This window comes from Phacochoerus africanus, chromosome 1, assembly GCF_016906955.1.
Source record: "Phacochoerus africanus isolate WHEZ1 chromosome 1, ROS_Pafr_v1, whole genome shotgun sequence".
Classification (NCBI taxonomy): Eukaryota; Metazoa; Chordata; class Mammalia; order Artiodactyla; family Suidae; genus Phacochoerus; species Phacochoerus africanus.
In genome coordinates this window covers 83,415,974-83,441,646 of record NC_062544.1, presented here as the reverse complement: position 1 = coordinate 83,441,646, position 25,673 = coordinate 83,415,974, and the positions used below count along the sequence as shown (strand labels likewise).

At 39.9% G+C, this 25,673-nt stretch overlaps 1 protein-coding gene across 9 annotated transcripts in view; it reads left to right on the top strand.

The window, feature by feature from the left end:
• The window catches only part of ANKRD28 (ankyrin repeat domain 28), a 222,888-nt gene that overhangs the window by 140,024 nt on the left and 57,191 nt on the right, over positions 1-25,673 (top strand). For 4 of the 9 annotated variants that reach the window (XM_047768705.1, XM_047768713.1, XM_047768694.1 and 1 more), the window contains exons 4-6: positions 16,718-16,788; positions 22,152-22,352; positions 23,658-23,745. In XM_047768705.1, the coding sequence (XP_047624661.1) occupies positions 16,718-16,788; positions 22,152-22,352; positions 23,658-23,745 (360 nt within the window). Of the gene's footprint in view, positions 1-517; positions 741-13,895; positions 13,915-16,717; positions 16,789-22,151; positions 22,353-23,657; positions 23,746-25,673 lie in introns of those variants that run through there. The other 5 variants (XM_047768739.1, XM_047768731.1, XM_047768758.1 and 2 more) reach the window with 5 other exon arrangements.

The following is a 25,673-nucleotide window of genomic DNA, read 5'->3' as shown; positions in this document are numbered from 1 at the left end:
ATTGCAATAAGGGGTCAGAGTCATTGCCCTCCCCCACTGCATGAAGGCTTGTCCACTCCTGGTGATCTTCCTCTAGATGTTAGCTTTATCTTGTTCACCCAGTTTGTTCCTGAGATTACTGAAGAGGAAGCTAGAGAAGAGATCTGGTCATCTGTTAGCATATTCTTCAGTTCTACTTCTCTGATCTATGGAAAGAACCAACAAGTTGGCAAGATATTGTGTGATTAAAAGATGTAAAAGGTGTGCTAGGGCCAGAGATGAGTAGAACATGAGTAAAACATGATTTAAAAGTTAGTTACAATATAGCTTTGCTTAAAGTGACAAGAAAAGGGGCTTCCTGCTGAGGATAGTTTTCCTGCAAAGAGCTACTTACTGATAAAATTTCTTTTCTTTCCATCCTTCCCTGTCTTCCTCTCTCCTTCCCTCCTCCCCTCTCCTTTTCCCCCCTCTCCCTTTCCCCTATTTTCCATGTCCACCCCACTTTCCTCCTTTTGGTCTCCCTCCACTTTCCTTCCACTTTCCTTCTGTTTCTTTTTCCTGTCTTCATTATTAGCCCTAGTGGCTAGTTTTCAGTTGTTGGATTACTTAACTTTATTCTGGAAATGTTTTTTTCAATTACTGGAATGACTTTGTAATTTGCGTATATGAATATGTAGCTAATTTTGGAGCTCTCTGCGGAACAGAAGTCTGGTCACCTTCAAGGAGGTCACATGAGATGAGCTCTGGTACCTGGATATCTGGTATGCACTGCCATATTTATTGCTTCTAAGCCATTTTTCATTTTACAGCCAACTGCCGCTGCTCTTGTGATGGACATTGCTATGCCATGTTTGTCTGGCATAAAGCACATGCTAATTAACCGATGTGGGCAGGGGAGATACCTGTTGTATTGTGTCCTTAGAGTTAGGCCAACCATTTCTCACGTATTTGACCTTTAGTTTCCAAGGAATTAAAATATTTCCTTAGTGTTATTAAAAGAAAGATGAATGTTTTCTGAGAAAGAATATGGTCAGATGTCTAAAATCCCATTGTGCTAATCTTCTTGCATTATCTTTAGAATCTAAAAAGAACAAGCCACATTTTTTGTCAAGTTGTCTAACTAGTTGCAGGTAACAGCATGTGTTCTGGTTAAACCGTCCGTGGACTGTTTGTTATAGTTACTCATGTTTTTGATAAAATTAACTTTGATTTTTTTTATATATTTTTTTTGTTAGTCAAATGAATTTGCCACATCTGTAATTGCATAATGATCTTTCACAGGATAAATTAACTTTGATTTTGTTTTTAAAAGAGAAAGGTGCTTTAATTAATTAATTATCGTAACAAAATGGAAGAATGAAGCCAGCCACAGGGTTTTTATGATGCTGCCAAATGCACTATGAAACTTAGATTTTCTTCCTTTGGTTGTATGTCTGCTAACCTGTTTACAAAAGACGGTCTTTACCTTCTCCTTACTTTTCAACTTTTTTCTTTACACTTGAAGCCAAATTCTTGGAGTGTTTTTTATGGCTACTTTTATTTCCTCATCAGTGTGTCTCACTTTTTGAATATGTAGTGTTTCAGTTTCATTTTAGAATTAAAATATACACACCTTTAAAGGTTCATAGCATATGATGCAGTTGCCTTTCTGCCCTAGTGCCCCTTCACGCCTTCCAGTTCTTTTTTTTTTTTTTTTTTTAAATAACCCCAGAGTACGGATTCTTTGCTTTGCTTTGCTTTGCTTTGCTTTGCTTTTTAGGTCCGTACCCGCGGCATATGGAGGTTCCCAGGCCAGGGCTTGAATTGGAGTTGTAGCTGCTGGCCTATGCCACAGTCATAGCCACACAGGATTCCGAGTCATGTCTGAGACCTATACTACAGCTCATGGTAACGCCAGATCCTTAACCCACTGAGCAAGGCCAGGGATCAAACCCAAGTCCTCAGAGGCACTAGTCAGGTTTGGTTCAGCTGAGCCACAATGGGAACTCTGTATTTTCTTTTCTTTCTTTCTTTCTTTTTTTTTTTTTTTACTTAAAGTATAGTTGATTTACAATGCTGCGCCAATTTCTGCTGTACAGCAAAGTGAGCCAGTCACACATATATATACATTTCCTTTCTTATATTATCTTCTACTGTGTTATATCCCAAGAGACAGGATATAGTCCCCTGTGCTATACAGCAGGACTTCATCGCTTATCCATTCTAAATGTAATAGTTTGCATCTACTATCCCTAAACTCCTAGTCTATTCCACTCTCTCCCCACTCCTCCCTTGGCAACCACAAGAAAGTCTGTTCTCTATGTCTGTGAGTCGTTTTTGTTTTGTAGTTAGGTTCATCTGTGCCATATTCTATTTATTTGTTTGTTGTTTTAGGGCCGCACCCATGGCATATTCTTGGGCCAGGGGTGGAATCAGAGCTGCACCTGCCAGCCTTCACCACAGCCATAGCAGTGCCAGATCAGAGCCACATCTGTGACCTAAATGCATCTTGCAGCAACACTGGATCCTTAACACACTGAGCAGTGTCAGGATGTGAACCCACATCCACATGGACACTATGTCAAATTTTTTTTTAACTCAGTGAATTTTATGTTTAGAGTTGTGCAGTGATCATCACAACCTAATTTGACAGAATTTACATCCTAAATCCTCAGCCCATCCTTCACCCCTGAAACTTGTTTCCTTTGAAAACCATCTGTTTTTCAACATCTGTGAGTCAGTATCTGTTCTGCAAAGTTCATTGTATCCTTCCTTTGATTCCACATGTAAGTGATAGCATGTGACGTTTGTGTGTCATTGTCTAACTTCATTTAACATGATAATTTCTACGTCCATCCATGTTGCTGCAAATTCCATTATTTCATTCCTTTTTATGGTTAATAATCCATTGGGTATATGTACTATGTCTTTTTTTTCCACTCCTCTGTTGATGGACATTTAAGTTGCTTCCATGTCTTGGCTATTGTATATAGTGCTACAGTGAACATTGGGGTACATGTATCTTTTGTGTGTGTGTGTGTGTGTGTGTGTATATATATATAAAATTACTCAAATGAATTTATCACATCTGTAGTTGTATAATGATCATAACAATCTGATTTCATAGGATTTCCATCCACAGCCCAAGCATATCCCCCACCCCCCAAACTGTCTCCTCTGGAGACCATAAGTTTTTCAATGTCTGTGAGTCAGCATCTGTTCTGCAAAGAAGTTCCGTCTGTCCTTTTCTCAGATTCCACATGTCAGTGAAAGCATTTGATGTTGGTGTCTCATTGTATGGCTGACTTCACTTAGCATGATAGTTTCTAGGTCCATCCATGTTGCTAAAAATGCTGGTATTTCGTTCTTTTTGATGGCTGAGTAATATTCCATTGTGTATATGTACCACATCTTCTGGATCCACTCCTCTGTCGATGGACATTTAGGTTGTTTCCATGTTTTGGCTATTGTAAATAGTGCTGCAGTGAACATTGGAGTACATGTGTCTTTGCGAGTCATGGTTTTCTCTCGATAGATGTCCAGGAGTGGGATTGCTGGATCAAATGGTAGTTCTTTGTTTAGTTTTCTGAGGAATCTCCCCATACTGTTTTCCACAGTGGTTGCACCAATTTACAATCCCACCAACAGTGTGATAGGGTTCCTTTTTCTCCACACCCTCTCCAGCACTTATTGTTTGTAGACTTTTGGATGATGGCCATTCTGACTGGTGTAAGGTGTACCTCATAGTGGTTTTGATTTGCATTTCCCTAAGAATGAGTGATGTTGAACATCTTTTCATGTGTTTCTCGGCCATCTGTATGTCTTCTTTGGAGAATTGTCTGTTTAGATCTTCTGCCCATTTTTTGACGGGGTTTTTTGTTTTTTTGGTATGGAGCTGCAGAAGGTGTTTATAAATTTTGGAGATTAATCCCTTGTCAGTTGATTCACTTGCAAAGATTTTCTCCCATTCTATGGGTTGTCTTTTCGTTTTGTTTAGGGTTTCCTTTGTTGTGCAGAAACTTTTAAGTTTGATTAGGTCCCATTTGTTTATTTTTGTTTTTATTGTCCATACTCTAAGAGGTGGATCTGAGAAGATGTTGCTGTTGTTTATGTCAGAAAGTGTTTGGCGTATCTTTTTTTTTTTTTTAAGATTTTTATTTGACTTACAATGTGCTGTCAGTTCATGTATCTTTTTGAGTCATGGTTTTCTCTGGATAGATCCCCAGGAGTGATTGCTGGAACAAATGATAATTCTATTTTTGGTTTTTTGAGGAACCTCCATACTGGTTTCCGTGGTGGTTACACCAATTTACATTCCTACCAACAGTGTAAGAGGGTTCCCTTTTCTTCACACCCTATCCAGCATTTATTGTTTATAGACTTTTTGATAATGGACATTCTGGCTGGTATAAGGCGGTAGGTACCTGGGAGTAGTTTTGATTTGCATTTCTCTAATAATTAGTGATATTGAACATCTTATCATGTTGTGTTTTTTGGCCATCTCTATGTCTTCTTTGGAGAATTGTCTGTATAGATCTTCTGCCCATTTTTTGATGGGCCTGTTTGTTTTTTTGTATTGAGCTGCAGGAGGTGTTTATATATTTTGGAGATTAATCCCTTGTCAGTGGCATCATTTGCAAATATTTTCTCCATTCTTTGTGTTGTCTTTTCATTTTGTTTAGGGTTTCCTTTGCTGTGCAAAAACTTTTAAGTTTAATTAGGTCCTATTTGTTTATTTTGGTTTTTATTGTCATTACTTTAGGAGGGGGATCTGCAAAGATATTGCTGTGGTTTTTGTCAGAGAGCATTTTCCTCTTGAGTTTTATGTTTTTTATAAAGTTTCATAAAGTATCCAGTCTTATATTTAGGTCTTTAATCCATTTTGAGTTTATTTTTCTGTATGGTGTTAGGAAATACTCTAATTTCATTGTTTTACATGTAGCTATCCTGTTTTCCCAGCACCACTTATTGAAGGGACTGTCAGTTATCAGGGTTCCCGTGTATGTTGTGTGTGTATTTTCTCTAGCTGCTTTCAATATTTTCTCTTTGTCTTTAATTTTAATCACTGATTAATATGTGTCTCAGGGTGTTCCTCCTTGGGTTTATTCTATGTGGTACTCATTCTGCTTCCTGGATTTGAATGAGTGATTCCTTTCCTATGTTAGGGAAGGGGGTTTTTTTGTTTTGTTTTTTAATTTTTTGTTGTTTTTTGTCCTTTTGTCTTTCCTAGAGCCACACCCACGGCATATGGAGATTCCTAGGCTAGAGGTCCCATCGGAGCTGTAGCCACCAGCCTACGCCAGAGCCACAGCAACTCAGGACCCGAGCTGTGTCTGCGACCTACACCACAGCTCATACAATGCCGGATCCTTAATACACTGAGCGAGGCCGGGGATGGAACCCGCAACCTTATGGTTCCTAGTCAGATTCGTTAACCACTGAGCCATGACAGGAACTCCTGTTAGGGAAGTTTTTGACTGTTATCTCTTCACATATTTTCTCTGGCCCTTTCTCTCTTCTCCTTCTACACACCTGTAATACAGATGTTGGTGAGTTTAACGTTGTCCCAGAATTCTCCTAGACTGTCTTCATTTCTTTTCAACCTTTTTTCTCTTTTCAAAAATTCTGCATCAGTGACTTCCGCTAGTCTGTCCTCCACCTCGCTTACTCAATCTTCTGCCTCCAGTATTCTGCCATTGGTTGCTTCTAGTGAATTTTTTATTCAGTTACTATATTTTGCATCTCTGCTTGCTTAATCCTTAAATCTTCTGTTTCTTGCTCAGTGTTTCTTGTAATTTATCATTCTTTACCTCCAGTTTATTTCTAAGATCTTGAATCATCTTCACTATCATCAGTCTAAAGTCTTTTTCATGGAGGTTGGTAACCTCCAGATCACTTGGCTGTTTTCCCGGGTTTTTTTTTCCCTGCTCCCTTCTCTGAGTCATAATTTTCTGCATTTTCATTTTATATAGATTTTTGGTGTGGTCTCCTTTTTGCAGACAATAGAGAATTGTAGTCTGAGAGTGCTGTGGTGGTTTGTACCCACCCCATAGCCCACACAAGAGGCGCCCCACCGTCTGAGAGCACATGCATGCACAGAGAAAGATGTTCCTATGACAGTCCTGCCCCTTTCCTCTTTCCCTCCCCAACAACGTTTCTTTGCTTCTCTGGCAGGCCCAGGCCTCCTCTGGTGCTCCCTCTACTGCTGCTCAGTCTGCATCCCACAGCCTCCCCAGTCCTTTTTCCAGAACTGGCCTCTGTTGCCCTAGTCTCAGTGCCCAGCCCCCACCCAGGTGTCTCAGGCTGTGGTGTCTGGGGTGGTGGTACTGATGGTCTGTGCAGCTCTCTGTCTACATTGCCCTCCCCTGACCTACTGCTGTGCTTTTCTCCATGGCTTTGAGGTTAGTCCTCTGTCCCTGCTGATCTCCCAGTCAGTTAGCCATCCTCCCAGAGTACAGATTCCTTTCCTCGTTCACAGTTCCCTCTTAGAAGTACTGATCCCGCCCTGGTTTCTTTCTTTCTCTTCTCTCTCTTTTTCCTTTTGTTCTGCCTAGTTATGTGGAGGGTTTCTTGCCCTTTTTGGAGGTCTGAGGTGTTCTGCCAGTGTTCAGTAGATGTTCTGTACAAATTGCTCTTCGTATAGATTTTTTTTTTTTTTTTTTGGATGTGTTTGTGGAAGAAGGTGAGAACCACGTCCTCCTCCTCTGCCATCTTGATCCCTGGTCCACAACCACTGTTGTTAATGTCTTAGCTTCCCCCCAGGGTTTCCTCATACAAAAGTGAGTATTGCTTTTTTTCACTTTTTATTTCTCAGGTCTATATTAGCACATAGAGATCATCATTGTTTTTTGTTACAGCCACATTCTATTTGTCAATTAATACCTTGAGTCAGACTTCTGATGCTTCCCATTTATTGGAGGCCCATTATCAGGCCTCATTCTTCTCTCTGTCTTTCCAGGGTACTTGTCTCTTCTGAGTGTCTGTGTCACTACTCTTTAGGCCTTAATACCAGGAATTGCCCTTCTGCTGTGCACATAAATACAACATCATAGAAAGGGGCAGGTGTTACAGAGGACCATTGATGTTCCAAGCAATATATAGGGAGAAAGAAGGAAACCCCTTCATTGTCTCTAGAGCTTCAACTTTTTGACCATGAACATTTGAAATATTTGTGATAACTACGTTCTGCCTCTTACCCCAAACAAATGCTGACCTGTATTCAGACTATGTTCTCCCAATTTTGATCTCAGCAGAACCTGGCACTTACTTGTTCAGATGTTTATGATGTGAATATACTGCTCTCTCAGGTAGCTTCTTTATTCTGCTGACTCCCTTTCTCCCAAAGCCTTATAGCACTTTGTTTGTTTGTTTGTTTGTTTGTCTGTCTGTTTTTTGCCACATCTGCAGCTTATGGAAGTTCCCAGACCATGGATTGAATCTGAGCTGCAGCTGTGACCTACAGCACAGCTGCTGCAATGCCAGATCCTTAACCCACTGTCCCAGGCTAGCCTCTTCTCACTAGCCTCTGTAGCAAACCTAGCTGTTGCAGTCAGATTCTTAACCCATTGCACTACAGTAGGAACTTCCCCTTAAGCAATCTTGAAAGCTCTCCTGCTGATTCATTATTCTTTTAGGGTCCTCAGTGTCCCTGTCCACGGAGAGTTCAGCTTTAAGCACCACATTTGTGGATTATTTCCTACATCTGCATTTCATTCATTTCTCTCATGTTCAAGACTTTTAAAGTCTAACTCTAACATATCTGTGCTATATGAACTAGCTACATTGAATATATGTTAATCTAAGAAGCTGTTAGGAGATATGTTTTATAGCTAAAGAAATGTAGGTTCAGAGGGATCATACAGCTAATTAGGGACCTGTAGCCAGAGGTTATTCAGGCTATGACCTGGAGTCACTGCTTGATAATGCCCTAGAACTTCACACTCAACATAGAATGTAAACATTAGGATGTCCAAGTTCTATCCTTGGTTCTGCTACACTTGACTCTGACTCTGATGTTGAGCTGCTTGCTGTACCAGCATTTAATCATCTGGAAAGTAAGGAGCTTGGACTAAGCCTCTTCTCACTAGCTAGTCTTAAATCTAGATATATATCTAGCATTGCTTATAGTGTGTGGTCTGTTGCCTGTTCCCCTGCACTTTTAAGAGCCAGGGCTGTTTCTCTTTACCTAGAGTGATCCTACAATGTGCTGGTTTTAATTAATTGGTTGAGATTTAAGCACCAAATCAATGGATTTTACATAGGTGATAGATTTCTCCCTCCTCACATTACAAGATGCACTTTTTGTCTTACTTAATATATTTCCATTCTATTAGGGATAATTTTTACCCATTGATTTAATGATTTTTAAGCAAGGATATATAGTTGATTTGTTATTTAAAAGAAATTATTACTACTTTAGAGCTTTAGGTATAACCTAGAAAGACACATGAGCTAGTTCATTTCTTTCTCAATTTTTTTCCCTAAGTTTGCTTTGTTTTTTTTCTTTTCCCACTGTACAGCAAGGGGGTCAGGTTATCCTTACATGTATACATTACAATTACATTTTTTCCCCCACCCTTTGTTCTGTTGCAACATGAGTATCTAGACAAAATTCTCAATGCTATTCAGCAGGATCTCCTTGTAAATCTATTCTAAGTTGTGTCTGATAAGCCCAAGCCCCCGATCCCTCCCACTCCCTCCCCCTCCCATCAGGCAGCCACAAGCCTGCTCTCCAAGTCCATGATTTTCTTTTCTGAGGAGATGTTCATTTGTGCTGGATATTAGATTCCAGTTATAAGTGATATCATATGGTATTTGTCTTTGTCTTTCTGGCTCATTGCACTCAGTATGAGATTCTCTAGTTCCATCCATGTTGCTGCAAGTGGCATTATGTCATTCTTTTTTATGGCTGAGTAGTATTCCATTGTGTATATATACCACCTCTTCCGAATCCAATCATCTGTCGATGGACATTTGGGTTGTTTCCATGTCCTGGCTATTGTGAATAGTGCTGCAGTGAACATGCGGGTGCATGTGTCTCTTTTAAGTAGAGTTTTGTCCGGATAGATGTCCAAGAGTGGGATTGCGGGGTCATATGGAAGTTCTATGTATAGATTTCTAAGGTCTCTCCAAACTGTTCTCCGTAGTGGCTGTACCAGTTTACATTCCCACCAGCAGTGCAGGAGGGTTCCCTTTTCTCCACAGCCCCTCCAGCACTTGTTCTTTGTGGACTTATTAAAGATGGCCATTCTGACTGGTGTGAGGTGGTATCTCATGGTAGTTTTGATTTGCATTTCTCTTATAATCAGCGATGTTGAGCATTTTTTCATGTGTTTGTTGGCCATCTGTATATCTTCTTTGGAGAACAGTCTATTCAGGTCTATTTCCCATTTTTCCATTGATTGATTGGTTTTTTTGCTGTTGGGTTGTATAAGTTGTTTCTATATTCTAGAGATTAAGCCCTTAGTTGCATCATTTGAAACTATTTTCTCCCATTCTGAAAGTTGTCTTTTTGTTTTCTTTTGGGTTTCCTTTGCTGTGCAAAAGCTTTTCAGTTTGATGAGGTCCCATGGGTTTATTTTTGCTCTGATTTCTATTGCTTTGGGAGACTGACCTGAGAAAATATTCATGATGTTGATGTCAGAGAGTGTTTTGCCTATGTTTTCTTCTAGGAGTTTGATGGTGTCCTGTCGTATATTTAAGTCTTTCAGCCATTTTGCGTTTATTTTTGTGCATGGTGTGAGGGTGTGTTCTAGTTTCATTGCTTTGCATGCAGCTGTCCAGGTTTCCCAGCAGTGCTTGCTGAATAGACTTTCTTTTTCCCATTTGATGTTCTTGCCTCCTTTATGAAAGATTAGTTGACCATAGGTGTCAGAGTTTATTTCCGGGTTCTCTATTCTGTTCCATTGGTCTGTCTGTCTGTTTTGATACCAGTACCACACTGTTTTGATGACTGTGGCTTTGTAGTATTTCTTGAAGTCTGGGAGAGTGATGCCTCCTGCTTGGTTTTTGTTTCTCAGGATTGCTTTGGCGATTCTGGGTCTTCTGTGGTTCCATATAAATGTTTGGATTGTTTGTTCTAGTTCTGTGAAAAATGTCATGGGTCATTTGATAGGGATTGCATTGACTCTGTAGATTGCTTTGGGTAGTATGGCCATTTTTACAATATTGATTTTTCCCAATCCAGGAACATGGAATATCTTTCCATTTCTTTACATCTTCTTTGATTTCTTTGATTAAAGTTTTATAGTTCTCGACATATACGTCCTTTACCTCCTTGGTCAGGTGTATTCTGAGGTAAATGATTTTGTGAGGTGCAATTTTAAAAGGCATCGTATTTTTGTATTCCTTTTCTAATGTTTCATTGCTGGTATACAGAAATGCAACTGACTTCTGAATGTTAATCTTATATCCTGCTACTTTGCTGAATTTATTAATCAGTAAATAAGTAGTTCAAATAGTTTTGGGGTTGAGTCCTTAGGGTTTTCTATGTATAGTATCATGTCATCTGCATACAGTGAGAGTTTTCTCTCTTCTCTTCCTATATGGATGCCTTTTATTTCTTTTGTTTGTCCAATTGCTGTGGCTAGGACTTCCAAAACTATGTTGAAGAGCAGTGGTGAGAGTGGGCATCCCTGTCTTGTTCCAGATTGGAGTGAGAAGGCTTTCAGTTTTTCCCCATTGAGTATTATATTTGCTGTGGGTTTCTCATAAATGGCTTTGATTATATTCAGGAATGTTCCCTCTATACCCACTTTGGCAAGGGTCTTGATCATGAATGGATGTTGAACTTTGTCAAATGCTTTTTCTGCATCTATTGAGATGATCATATGATTTTTGACTTTTTTTTTGTTAATGTGGGGTATGATGCTGATTGATTTGCGTATGTTGAACCATCCTTGTGAACCTGGGATGAACCGAACCTGGTCATGGTGTATACTTTTTTTGGTATGTTGTTGGATTCGGTTGGCTAAGATTTTGTTGAGAATTTTTGCATCTATATTCATCAATGATATTGGGCGATAGTTTTCTTTTTTGGTGGTATCTCTGTCTGGTTTTGGAATGAGGGTGATGGTGGCATCATAGAATGTCTTTGGGAGTATTCCTTCTTCTTCAACCTTTTGAAAGCGTTTAAGGAGGATGGGCACTAATTCCTCTTTATATGTTTGATAGAATTCACCTGTGAAACCATCTGGTCCTGGACTTTTATTTGTAGGGAGTGATTTTATGACCTCTTCAATTTCATTTCTAGTGATCGGTCTGTTCAGTTGGTCTGTTTCTTTTTAATTCAGTTTTGGCAGGCTGTAAAATTCTAGAAAATTGTCCATTTCTTCCAGATTGTCAAACTTGTTGCCATATAGTTGTTCATAGTATTCTCTTATGGTTTTTTGTATTTCTGCTGTATCCGTTGTGATTTCTCCTTTTTCATTTATAATTTTGGTTATTTGGGTTCGTTCTCTCCTCTTTTTAGTGAGTCTGGCCAGGGGTTTGTCAATTTTGTTCACCTTTTCAAAGAACCAGCTCTTGGTTTTATTAATTTTCTCTATTGTTTTTTGAGTCTCTATTTTATTGATTTCTTCTTTGATCTTTATAATTTCCTTCCTTCTGCTGACTTTAGGACTTTTTTGTTCTTTTTCTAATTCGTTTAGGTGGAGGGTTAAGTTGTCCATTTGGGATCTTTCTTCTTTTTTGAGAAAGGCCTGTATTGCTATAAATTTCCCTCTGAGCACTGCTTTCGCAGCATCCCATAGCTTTTGAGGGGTTGTGTCTTCATTATCATTTGTTTCAAGGTAGTTTTTAATTTCCTTCTTGATTTCCTCATTGACCCATTGGTTTTTTAGTAGCATGTTGTTTAGTCTCCATGCAGTAGGTTTTTTCTCTTTCCTTTTCCCATGGTTGATTTCTAATTTCATGGCATTGTGGTCAGAGAAGATACTTGAGATAATTTCAATGCTCCTAAATTTATTGAGGTTAGCTTTGTGTCCCAGTATGTGGTCGATTCTTGAGAATGTTCCATGAGCATTTGAGAAGAATGTGTGTTCTGCTTTTTTTGGATGTAGTGTCCTGAAGATATCAATGAAGTCTAACTTTTCTATTGTTTCCTTTAGGATCTCTGTTGCTTTATGGGTTTTCTGTCTAGAGGATCTGTCCATTGATGTGAGGGGGGTATTAAGGTCTCCTACTATGATTGTATTCTCGTCAATATCTCCCTTTATGTCTGTTAAAATTTGTTGTATGTATCTGGGTGCTCCTGTATTTGGGGCATATATGTTGACGATAGTAACATCCTCTCCTTGGATGGATCCCTTAATCCTTAAGTAGTGTCCTTCTTTGTCTTTCTTTATGTCTTTTGTTTTAAAGTCTATTTTGTCTGATATGAGCGTTGCGACTCCTGCTTTTCTGTCATGTGTATTGGCGTGAAATATTTTTCTCCACCCTTTCACTTTCAATCTATATGTATCTTTTGTCCTAAGGTGAGTTTCTTGTAGGCAGCATATTGAAGTTTTTTGCCTTTTTATCCACTCAGCCCGTCTGTGTCCTTTGATTGGGGCGTTCAGTCCATTGACATTTAAGGTGATAATTGATAGATGATTATTTATTGCCATTTGAACCTCGTGTTCCAGTTGATTGCTATGGTTCTCCATTCTTCCTTTCTTTTTTTTTTTTTTTGGTTGGATGGTCTCCTGTTATTATCTGCTTGAGTGTTTTTTCTTTTTTTTCATCTTTTGCAAATGCAATATTTGGTTTTGGCTTGTGGTTGCCCTGTTTTTTAAGTATGCTAACCCCTTCCCATAATTGTGTGTTTTAGCCTGATGGTCCTGTAAGTTCAAACACTTCATTACTATATTAAAATTAAGAAGAGAAACATACAAACAAACAGAAAGGGTTATTTACTTCCTAACATCCCTTGCCCACATTTTATCGTTTTGATGACTCTTTTTTATTTTTTTCTTTTTAATTTTATTTTGTTTGAAGCATGTTCATGATTAAATCTGTGTGCTGGCTTATTTGAGTGACTGCTCTCTGATTGCGGTTTCCTCAGTCCTAGTTCTTCCTCTTCTTCTTTTTTTTTTTCTTTTCTTTTTTCTTCCCTTTCCTTCCTTTCTTTTTGGTTTAGAGAAGCCCTTTCAATATTTCCTTTAACCTGGGTTTTGTGTGGCAGTATTCTTTAAGTTTTTGTTTGTTGGAAAAAAATTTTTATTTCCGCTTCTATTTTAAATGATAGTCTTGCTGGATAGAGTATTCTAGGTTGCATATTTTTTCCTTTTAGCACTTTAAATATCTCTTGCCATTCCCTCCTGGCCTGTAGTGTTTCTGTAGAGAAGTCAGCTGATAATCTTATGGGGGTTCCCTTGTAGGTAACATTCTGCTTTTCTCTTGCTGCCTTTAAGATCCTCTCTTTATCACTAACTTTTGCCATTTTTATTATGATGTGTCTTGGTGTGGGTCTATTTGGGTTCAGTTTGTTTGGGGCCCTCTGTGCTTCTTGTATCTTGAACCCAGTATCCTTTAGATTTGGGAAGTTTCCATCGATAATTTCTTCAAATATATTTTCCATCCCCTTATCTTTTTGTACTCCTTCTGGAATTCCTATTATGCGTAGATTGGCCCGCTTTATATTATCCCATAGGTCTCTTATATTGCTTTCCAGTTTTTTGATTCAGTTTTCTGTCTGTTGACCAGATTGAGTGATTTCCATTATTCTATCTTCCATATCACTGATTCGTTCTTCTGCATTATTCATTCTGGTTTTTACTGCCCTTAGTTCCGTTTGCATCTCTGCAAATGAATGTTCTAGTTTTTCTTGGCTCCTCCTTATATTTTCTAGTTCCTTTCTGAGGGTATCTGCATTACTGTTCATATCTTCTCTTAATTCCTTCAGTATTTTCACTATTTCTCTTTTGAACTCCAGGTCTGTCAGACTGCCGAGATCTGTTTCATTGTTGACTGTTTTAGGTGAGTTCTCCTGTTGGTTTGACTGGGGGTGGTTTCTCAGCTTCTTCATCTTACTTGTTGTTTTCTTTCTCCTGAGGGAGTTGTACTCTCCGTGATCGGGCAGTGTTTGCCTTGTCACTGCCTTGGAATATTTCCTGAGGGCTGGCGTTGTTGGTCAATCTTTTTTGAGGCAGTGTGGCTTTTCTGGAGTGTTGATGGGGCTAACAGGGTTCCTTTGAAGCAAAGGAGGGCTTCCTGAGGGCAGACAGGACTGGGAGGCCCACCCCACGATGGTAGGAGATTTCACTTGGTCATGCAGAGCTTGGTCTGGTGTTTTTAGGCTGTGGGGTTCTTGCAGAGGGTTGGCGGTGTTGGGCAGCTGTTCCTCAGGAGTGCAGCATCCCCTGGGGGCTGGAGCAGCTATCTGGATCACTGAGAACCTAAGAGGCTCTTCCCTAGGGCAGTCCAACTCAGGACAGCCTGAGAATGTAGGCGGATCTTTTCACAGTCTGGCCGAGCTTGTTGCAGCTTTTCTGGGCTGCAGGGGCTCTTCCAGGGGGCTGGTGGTGCTGAGCAGCTATTCTGTGGGAGTGGGGCACCCCCTGAGGGCTTGGGCGGGTTGCAGGGCCACTGGAAACCCAAGAGGCTCCTCCCCAGGGCAGCCCGACTCAGAAACACCGTATGAGATCATTTCCCGGCTTGGCCAACCTTGTTGCAGCTTTTCTGGGCTGCAGGGGGTCCTGTCTGGAGCTGGCAGTCCTATGCAGCCAATCCAGTAGAGCATCCCCTGGGGGCTTGGGCGGGTAGCAGGGCCGTTGGAGATCCAAGAGGCTCCTCCCCCGGGCAGCCTGACTCAGAAAGACCGTCTGAGATCTTTTCCCGGCTCGGCCGAGCTTGTTGCAGCTTTTCTGGGCTGCAGGGGGTCCTGCCTGGAGCTGGCAGTCCTATGCAGCTGATCCACTAGGGCACCCCCTGGGGGCTTGGACAGGTAGCAGGGCCGTTGGAAACCGAAGAGGCTCCTCCCCGGGGCAGCCCAACTCAGAAAAACCGTCCCAGAATTAGGCTGATCTATTCACGGCCTGGCTAGGATTGTTCTAGCTTTTCTGGGTTGCAGGCCTTTTCTCGGGGGCTAGTGGTGTTTGGTGCTACTCTGCAGAAGTGTAGCCCCTCCAAAGGGCAAGCAGGCCTGTGCAGGGACAGCCCCTGCGGTGGTAGGCTTCAGGCAATTGTTGAGGCCAGCCCTCCTGGATTACAGGCAGCCCCAGGTTCTGCGAGAGTGTAGGGGGTGGCAGGGGTGGGGGGAGGGGATGCACTGGGAAGCACAGCTTTCAGCTAGCTAGCGGGCCTGTAAGCTTGTTGTGGCATGGGGGGTATTCTCTCCCCTCCCCAGGACGGGCGCAGACCAGGCTCTTTTCCCAGGTTCCCTCTGATGCGGCTTTCCACTTCCCCGCCCCTAGAGTATTGCTCCCTTCCTCTGTGACAGCTTTGTTTTCTAGTCTCCCAGGCAGTCTCTGCCCCGTCAAATGGTTTCTAGACCTCCCAAGCAGTTTCCGCTCCGCCCCGCCCCCCCAGCCCGGGGACTAACCTCTGGAGCCTAGGTCTCGGTGCCCAGCCCCCACCCAGGCATCTCAATTTTTGGTGACTGTGCCCGTAGTTCAGATGGTCCGTTTGGTTCTTGATCGGCTTTTCCGTACTCCAACTTACTGCTACACTCTTCTCTGCATCTGGAGATTCCTCCGGTTTGTTTGATCTTTCCCCCGTGTAGGTGACTTTCCAGGGTGCGGGATCCCTTTCTCCTCCGCAGTTCCCTTTCGGGAGCGCCCTTCCCGCTCTGATTCACCTTCTCTCACTCTCCTCTTTTCTCCCGTTCTGCCCCGTAATGTCACGGACTTCTTGCCATTATTGGAGTTTAGGTTCTTCTGCCAGCGATTGGTTGCTGTTCTGTGTGAGTCATTTATTCTGTAGATGTGCTTTTTTTGTTGTGTTTGTGGGAGAGGGCGAGCGTGTCCCCCTACTCCTCCGCCATCTTGTCCGCCTGCTTTTTTTTTTTGGTCTTTTTGCCTTTTCTAGGGCCACTCCTGCAGCTTATGGAGGTTCCCAGGCTAGGGGTCTAATCGGAGCTGTAGCCGCCAGCCTATACCAGAGCCACAGCAACTCAGGATCTGAGCCATGTCTGCAACCTATACCACAGCTCACAGCAACGCCGGATCCTTAACCCACTGAGCAAGGGCAGGAATCGAACCGGCAACCTCATGGTTCCTAGTCAGATTCATTAACCACTGAGCCATGACGGGAACTCCAATTTTTTCCTCTAAGTTTAAAGCCATTGTATGCATTTTATAAAATAACTTTGTAGTGCTAATGTATTCTTAATCATCACTGAAAAACTATTTTGATAATATATTGTTTTATAATGTGATACATTCATTGTAAAGAAATATAATGAATACTTTCTAACAGTCTACACTTTATGTCTGAGTATTCTTATTTAAGTATTTGAGTTTTTTAACACACATTCTAAAGTGGGTTCTGATTGTTTTCACTTTGGATATGCTCTGTATAAAGGTGGCTATTCTAGCCTGTATATAAAATAACATTTTGTTGATTTTTGAATAAATAGATAGCCAATACTTTATTGAATAATGACATCAATTTAAAAAGATAGTTTTGTAATTTAAGTGTAATTTATTAGCAAAAAGTATAAAAATGAAGTATACATTTTCTATTGTTATTTATCCAATTTGGACTATGTAACTAGAATTTCAGATTTATTTAAAATATTTTATGTAAAATTTTTCAATTTATTTTTTTCTTCTTGTTGCAGGAGCTAGAGTTAATGCCAAAGACAGCAAATGGTTGACACCTTTACACAGAGCAGTTGCATCTTGTAGTGAGGTATGAAATTTCTTTTAGTAAATATATTGTATATAAGATTATTAAGAAGCCCTGCTTATGAGCCCATATTCAAATTCTGTATTTTCAAAAAAAGAAAAACAACTGAAAATACCTACACTAGTCACTTTATTTTGGAATTTGTACAAACCAAGTTATTAATTGTTCAATCTCCCTCTTGTGACTAAGGCCTTTTGGAGAGTCTGAAGTAGCAGAGAAAACCCTCCTACTGTACTTCCTATGAGGGAGATTTTTTTTTTCCTCTATTTTAAAATTCCTCCTTGGGGCTTTTCTCTACTGGTTCACATTAGCCTCGTAGATGTATTGCAAAGGTTCTACTGGTTGCAGTCAAGAAATAATATTAGCATTGTATAATGATTAATTGAAATATTGTTTAAGTGAACACTGAAATTAGTTTCTGAAACATTTACTTGATTCACATTTTGCCAGTTATAAGTATGTAACCTTAAACTATGTTAAGTGTCTTATGAGGAAAAACAGTTCCGTCTTATTTATAATTCTGTATGCTGTTTGCTCTTCAGGTAACTGACATTTTTGGAGAACTTTCACTTTTGTATTTTTCATATCTTCTAGTTCTCATAACATCCTTGTAGGGTAGATATTTTGAAGGAACTGTTGTAGTTAACTCGGTTCGTTAACCACTGAGCCATGACAGGAACTCCTTTTTTTTTTTTTTATTTTTCTTTTAGAAAGAAAATCTCCTAATTAGCGAACTCTTAGGAAGCCTACTCAAAATTATCAATTTCACTGATATTCTTTGAATTATTCCTTTTGTAGCCTGAGAGCAGAAGAGAGCTATACTTACATATTTACTTCATTTAATGAGAAAACAAAACCACATACGGTTATGTAAAAGACAAAACTTTAAGTAGCTTTTGGTTTATGTTTTTGAGATAATGTGAGAGAAGGAAGCTCTACAGAAGATGATTAGAGTGTTTTCTCAGTTCTCTCAAAGACAGACATGGCTAGCATCATTGTAGTTGCACAGGAGGGAAGTTAACTCATCAAAGACAGTGGAGGCCATGAGATTTAATACCCTCATTGAACTTGGGTTGAGAATTAACTGTCCCAAACTCCTCAGTTCTTTGGATTAACTGTCCCAAACGCCTCAGTTCTCCTTCAGTGACGTGGTTTCCACATACTTGATTGTATTGCCTGGTTGCGATCTTCTTTTCTCCACCAGCTGGTTTGTGATTGTCATTCTTCAAGTGTAGCATACAATTCAGTGCTCTCTAAATGCTGAGCATTCTGAATAAATCAGTTCCTGAGCATTAGGGCTGCTGGTGGTGCGTTTGTCTTATTTTTGGTTTGAGAGGGGTTGTTTGTTTTTACCCTCACTTACAACATGAGGACATTCCCAGGCAGAGGTCTCTCACCCATGCCACAGCATTGACAACGCCAGACCCTTAATTTGCTGAGCCACCAAGGAACTCCCAGTTTTTGGTTTTTCTATTTTAAGACACCATATCACACTGGATCATGTAAAGGATATGCATTTATTTTTTAGACCTAACTCTAAGAATTAACATTTTAGTTCTATCAAGAGAACTGAATATAAAATATATTATCATGTGAGATATTAGTGGTCCATCCAAACATTGCATTTATTTGCAAATGTGTTAGTCCTTTTTTTTCCTGTGTCTGACCTCAAGCTGTGAATAAATACTCTTTAGATACAATTATTTAACCTTTTGTGATCACCCCATCCCCATATTTTATAATCTTACTTAAATCAATATCATAATATAATTACTTGTTTTTAAATTTTTTTTTAAGTCAAGGCACACCTGCAGCATTTCTTACACATACATACTCTCTAATGAAAAAATTGGGATCAGGGTTACTATGGTATTACTTGTCATTAGTGAAACTATGTATATCCTTGATTATCTCTACTTTTTTCCTGAATGTTTGTAATGTGTTAATTAAAAAAATCTACAATTTTACTAAGGTATGACATTAGGCTCCTCGGTTTGTAACTTCCAGAAGTTTACCCTTTTTTAATTTTTGTTTTTGATGTCTCCTATCTTTAGAGGGTTTTTTATTTTTAAGTTTTCTCTAAATTTTTAAAGACCACTACTATTGTGACACAGCACTAACATATATTATTCTGAGTGGTTAAAGGGTGGATATATTAGCTCGGCTGCCATAACAAAATACCATAGACTGGGCAGCTTAAGCAGCAGAAATTTATTTTGTCACAGGCTGGAGCCTAGAAGCCCCAGGTGAAGGTCCAGCAGGGTCAGTTTCAGATGAAGACTATTCCTGGCAGGCAGCTGCCTTCTCTCTGTGTCTTCACCTGATGGGGGTGGGGGTGGGAGTGTCTCTCTCTCCCTTGTCTTAGAAGGCCACCAGTCTGATCAGGTTAGAATCCCTCTCTTGTGATCTCATTTAACTTGACTTCCTCTTTATCTACACACACAGTCACATTGGGAGGATAGAGCTTCAACATGAATTGTGGGGGGTGTTCTATTAAGTCCCTAACCCAGGGTTCAGACTTTAATCTGCCCTGATTCTAAAATCTGAGCCATGGAGTCTTTAGGCACCATCTTACCCACCCTCTACCGTAAACCAAATTTATTCTTGGTTTTCTGTGAAACAAAAGTATAGTTTTTTTTTTTCTTTTCTTACCAATGAAATGTAAATAGTCCACATACTTTTCAGGAACTTTGAGGTATTTAGTTGTGAATTCCAGATGGGAACAATTATGGCATCTCTAGTGTACTGTATTTGCCCAATTTATCCAATTATAAATTCTTTATTTTGGTTTTCATTATTTTCTAGTACATCCCTATTAACTTTTCCCAGGGTAATGTTAGTATAGTTCCCCAAGTCACAATATATTCTTCTTGAGGATGGGGGTGGAGAATACTGACAGTGTTTATACCTTGTTCTTCATGTTTTTTTTCGTTTTTTTTGTTTTTTATCTTTTCAGGGCCGCACCAGTGGCATATGGAGGTTCCCAGGCTAGGGGTCTAATTGGAGCTGTTGCTGCTGGCCTGCCACAGCCACAGCAATGCCAGATCTGAGTCACATCTGCAACCTACATCACAGCTCACGGCAACGCCAAATCCTTAACCCACTGAGTGAGGCCAGGGATCGAACCCACAACCTCATGGTTCCTGGTCATATTTGTTTTCTACTATGCCACAATGGGTACTCCTGTTCTTCATGATTTTGAGTACGTAATTCCTCTATGTATCTTTGCCCCTGTATTACTTTTTTAAATTGAAATATATTTACAGTAAGATGCACAGACTTTAAGTGTGTAGTCTTGAGTTTTGGCAAATGTGTACACCCTTGTAACTTTTTCCTCACCAGGATATAAAATATTCTGTCACTCTAGCAAGTTCCTTCCTGTTCTCAGAGGCAACCATTATTCTGATTTCTCTCACCACAGAGAAATTTTGCCTGTTGTAGGATTTTATAAAAATGGAATCATAACATATGCACTCTACTGTCTTCTTTTGTTCAGTGTGACATTTTTTGAGATTCATCTATATTGTTGTGTACATTAATGGTTCATTTCTTTTTATTGTTGAATAGTATTGTATACCACTTTGTCCTTTTTTTTATGGGTGGACATTTACCTTTTTTGGTTTTGGCTCTTATGAATGAATAAAGCTGCTACTACATTCTTAGATGGATCTTTTTAAAATTTCTCTTGGTTAAATAGCTGGAGTATAGAATCGTAGGGTCACAAGGCAGCCCTCTGTATGCCTTTGGTTACCTACTTAGTAGTTTGATAGATTAATAGGTGTCTTCAGTCTTTTACCAGCCTTGTACTATTTCCCATATTTCAAATAGTTCTGATTATTTTTTATTTCAAAAGTTTAAAAGGTTCTATATGAATCACGGAGTTCCCATTGTGGCACAGTGGAAGTGAATCTGACTAGGAACAATGAGGTGAGGGTCGATCCCTGGCCTTGCTCAGTGGGTTGAGGATCTGGCATTTCCATGAACTGTGGTGTAGGTCGTAGACAGAGCTCAGATCCTGGGTTGCTGCAGCTGTTGCTGTAGGCCAGCAGCTGTAGCTGCGATTGGACCCCTAGCCCGGGAACCTCCATATGCCGCAGGAGCGGCCATAAAAAGCAAAAAAAAAAAAAAGAAGACTATGTACGAATCGTGAATAATAGTATTCTGTTCTGTCTTCCTTCCTACTTTGTGTATTTAGTTATTTTAATCTTTTGAATACTTTTCATATACGTTGTTTTTTTTGCCTTATAGCAGACTTGAGATGTGATGAACATGTAGTATTTCCCTTCTTTACTAATAAGAAAACCAAGGGTCGGTTTACTAGATAGAACTGAGATGATTCTGTTCTGGTTCCAGTCCTTTCCATTTCATATGTAGTTTGTTGTTCACTTGCCAAAAATGGGATTATCACTATAAGGAAAAAAATTTGCTACGTCTAGTCCTGATTATATTGCTTAATATTGATGGTTTATTAGATCCCTTATGATCTTGCAGTGAGTCCAGTTTTTGGATGTTTTCCTTGTGCTCTGGGACACCAGGTCTCCCCCCCGCCCCCGCTGCTTTTTTTAGGGCACACACCTGCAGCATAGGAAGTTCCCAGGCTAGGGGTTGAATCAGAGCTGCAGCTGCAGGCCTACACCACAGCCACAGCAACTCGGGATCCACCACTGGCTACACCACAGCTCACAGCAATGCTGGGTTCTTAACCCATTGAGTGAGGCCAGGGATCCGAACCAAAATCCTCATGATGTTAGTAGGGTTCGTAACCCACTGAGCCACAACAGGAATTCCCTTGAACGGTAAACTCTTAATTTGCCTTGTTAACACCACCTCTCCCTCCAGGTAGTATCACTGCAAAGCCTGCCTGCCTGCTTTTCTCTCTGTCTCTTTTTCTTTAATGAACTAGTTCCCAGTGATTTTTTCGTTTTGTAAGATAGAGCATGTGTAATACTTGGGAAATAGTGTGTTTTAAATTTTTGTATATTTAATGGCAAAGTGATAATTTACATTTTAAAGCTTTGAAAGTATAAATTGTATCTCACCATCTAGAAAAGCAAAAGTAAGGAATGTTTTTGGAGAATATTTGTATTTCTTCTTGTGAATTTTAATAGAGATTGCTCTTCCCTTAATTAGGGGATGGAAAAGGGAATGTTTTATCTTGATGCATCTTATATGGTTTTGAATGGCTTGGAAGGAAGTTCAAAGTATTTTGTTTTCTGGCTTATTTATAGCAGGTTCTTCCAGAACTATTTTTATCCTCAAGAAATTTTATTCCCTTCATACACACACACACACACACACACACACACACACACGATTTCTAAAACTGCTAACTCACTTGTCTTGTATAACATCTTCATATGTTTTAGGAAGCAGTTCAGGTACTTTTGAAGCATTCTGCAGACGTTAATGCTCGAGACAAAAACTGGCAAACTCCATTACACATAGCAGCAGCTAATAAAGCTGTAAAGTGTGCGGAAGCTTTGGTTCCTCTACTGAGTAATGTAAACGTGTCCGATCGAGCGGGGAGAACCGCACTGCACCATGCAGCTTTCAGTGGGCATGGGGAGGTAGGTGGCATTCAGTCAATCAGTAATTCTCTCTCCCTGCATCCTCCCACACCCCACCCCCAATTATTAATAGACTTGCCCTTTTTAGCCAGTCATCAGTCCGTGGTAAAAGCAAACAAAAATATCTATCTTGTTAACTTTTATCTAGTTTCACTCAGCAGATCCTCAGATTTCTTTCCCTGGTAATTCATGATATAACTTTCTCAGATTTAGAGATTTACTTATCACATACAGCCCCTGCACTTGAAATTCCTGGTTGACCTGGGGATACAAAGGAGAACATTGCCAACTCTTAAACACCGCGTGAAAAGGATGTTCTGTCATAGTGGGGATAATTGTCCAGAATGACAGTAGTTTCATTGTTCTCCCAGAAAGATAGTAGCAAAGGAATGTGGAGGGTAGAAAACATTTTCTAGAATGAAACAGAGGTAGAAGAACAATTGAGGCCGACTTGTACAATCCTTCAGTTGTGTTGCAGACACAAAAGTTCAAGGGGGTAAAGTAATGGAAAATATAGCACAGGGAACTATACTCAGTATTTTGTAGTAACCTATAATGGAAAAAAAATCTGACAAAGATGATACATATGTATCACTTTGCTCTACATCTGAAATACTGTAAATTAGCTATACTTCAGTTTTTTTTAAAAAGGGTAATTACATGGCTGAGAGCTAGTCACTGCAGTGCTCTTTTCAGAGTTCTTCTCTGCTTTTGCAGCATAAAGAATTCTTGCCTCCATGGCAGTTAAGGTCGCTAGATGCGTCACTTTTTGACATTTGGAGTGCTCTTTCCAATAGGGAAACTGTTGTAAATATGCTTAGACATAAAAGAAATAACTATTCTTGGTACGTTTTGAGGAATGTAGCCTGTGCAGTGACCTTCAGGTCTAATCATATTACAGACACTATATTTATGTTTGAATTAAATTTAAGGTATTTCTAGGATCAGAATGCACTTGGAATTTTAATAACACTTTGGGCTCTAAAAAAGGAATAAAACCTGTTTTTAAATATTCCACCCTTAGACTTTACAGATTTGTGCTTAGTTATTCATAAAATGCCAGGACACAAAATAGCATCTTTAAAAGATACTGATACTTCAATAACAACCGCACTGAAACCTCTTTTTTGTGTTTTGTCCTGTTGTTTATTAAACTATGTTAGAGAGTCTTTGTATGTAATATAGCTCCTTCCAAAATGAAGAAATTCACTCCCAGAAAGGTTGAGATCAGTAGTCCTCACGAGGGTTATTCTTGAACAGTTCTGCCTCTAAATTTTGAGGAAACTGTGTTTATTTTTATTCCAGATGGTCAAGCTGCTCTTGTCTAGAGGTGCCAATATTAATGCTTTTGATAAGAAAGATAGACGTGCTATCCACTGGGCCGCATATATGGGTATGTACTTTTAAAATTTATTTTTTGACATTATATATTAAGGAAAAGTTGGACATTTTCATTCTTGCATTTGGTATAACATATTTTAGGATAGTGAGAAGTTACACCATATCTGAGTTTGCTGCCCAAGTGGAACCAGCCTGGCAGTAGGGGAGGTTTGCTAGGAGAAGGGGAACATTGGGTCCAGTTCTGAAAGATGTTTAAAATTAATCCTGTTTACCTTTAAAAGGAGAGATATCCTAGACATAAGCCTGGGACACAAAATTTAGATTGGTGTTTACTAAAAGCTCATTCTCATACCCATCCTGTGCCCATTCTTGTTTGCATGGGAATATTGAGGTAGAAGTTATGAAGCTGTATTAAGAAGCCTAATACTCTGGGCCAGGCACTTAGTTATTAAATAGGCATCATCGGGAATTCTCTTCCTGGATCAGCAGTTAATGAACCCGACTAGCATCCATGAGGATGAGGGTTCGATCGCTGCCCTTGCTCAGTGAGTTAAAGATCTGGCGTTGCCATGAGCTGTGGTGTAGGTCTCAGACTCTGCTCTAATCTGGCATTGCTGTGGGGTGGTGTAGGCCAGCAGCTCAAATTGTCTCCTTAACCTGGGAACTTCCATATGCCCCAGGTGCAGCCCTTAAAAAAAAGCAAAAATAAATAGGCATCAACATATTTGGTTTCTACCATAGTAATTTCACAGGAGGAAAGTGGGGCTTAGAGAATAGGTTTTTCTGATTTTAACATTCTTAAAAAGTCTTAGGATCTGCAAAATTGCACTCTAATACTAAGAGGGTTGTGTGAAAATGGTCCTGGGGCAGGCCGCTTAAAACCCATGCAGCCTCGTAAACAGAGCACTAAAGAAAACATTAATGAATCTTGTGGTAACTTGGATAGTTAGGGAGGAGGTAGGTCAGCCTTCCTCAGGATACTTTAAAATGCACAAAAGGAACAGTGTAGAGCTGCTGGCTGTGGGCAGCAAGACTGTGCAGGTCAAGTGGCTCTCTAAGCAGAGGAAGCACAACTTGCCACAAACCTTGACATCCTGCAAGGCCAGGCTGTGCCTCTGGGAGAAAGCCATGGACAGAAGCTTCTTAAAATAGAATTGAAAGAGCTCCTCTCTTTGCAGCCATAGTGCTGAAGACTTTTTTCTTCCTCCCCAAAGTCATAATTCTGCTTCTGCTGTTCTGGCTCCCCTGACTTAGGAAAAATCACATACAGGCTGATGGAGCTGCTGCGTGGTGCTGGTTTTATTCCTTTTGGTACTCCTGTCCCACAGGCATTGCTTATCTTCATTACTCCCTGCTCTTGGTTTCATCTTTTCCTATCTCTCACTTAAAATTAGAAGATTAAAGAAAGATTTGATAGAAAATTATTAATTTTAGAAACTCATCAAATTGTAAAATAGAAAACTATAAGAAAACTGTATACTTTAAATGTTTACAAATTAAGCAAAGTATGTCATGCTTTTTATCTCCAAATAATTAGACTTGGCTAAACAGCTGTTTTCATGAAATTGAAGGCCAAGCAATTTTGTGGGTTGCCTCTCTAATTGAGCTCCCAGAATAATGGATTTGTGTATCTCAGGAGCACTCAGGTGGCTTTGTTTTCCTTGATCTAAGAGTCACTTTTTAGGAGTTCCTGTTGTGGCATAGCAGAAACAAATCTGACTAGTATCCATGAGGACACAGGTTCAATCCCTGGCCTCGCTTAGTAAGTTAAGGATCCCATGTTGCCAACAAGCTATGGTGTAGGTCGCAGACATGGCTCAGATCTAGCATTTCTGTGGTTGTGGCATAGCTCAGCAGCTACAACTCCGATTCACCCCCTAGCCTGGGAACTTCCATGTGCTACAGGTGCAGCCCTAAAAAAGCAAAAATAAAAAACAATTAAATAAAATAATGTTATATGAATTAAGAAGTTGCAGAATA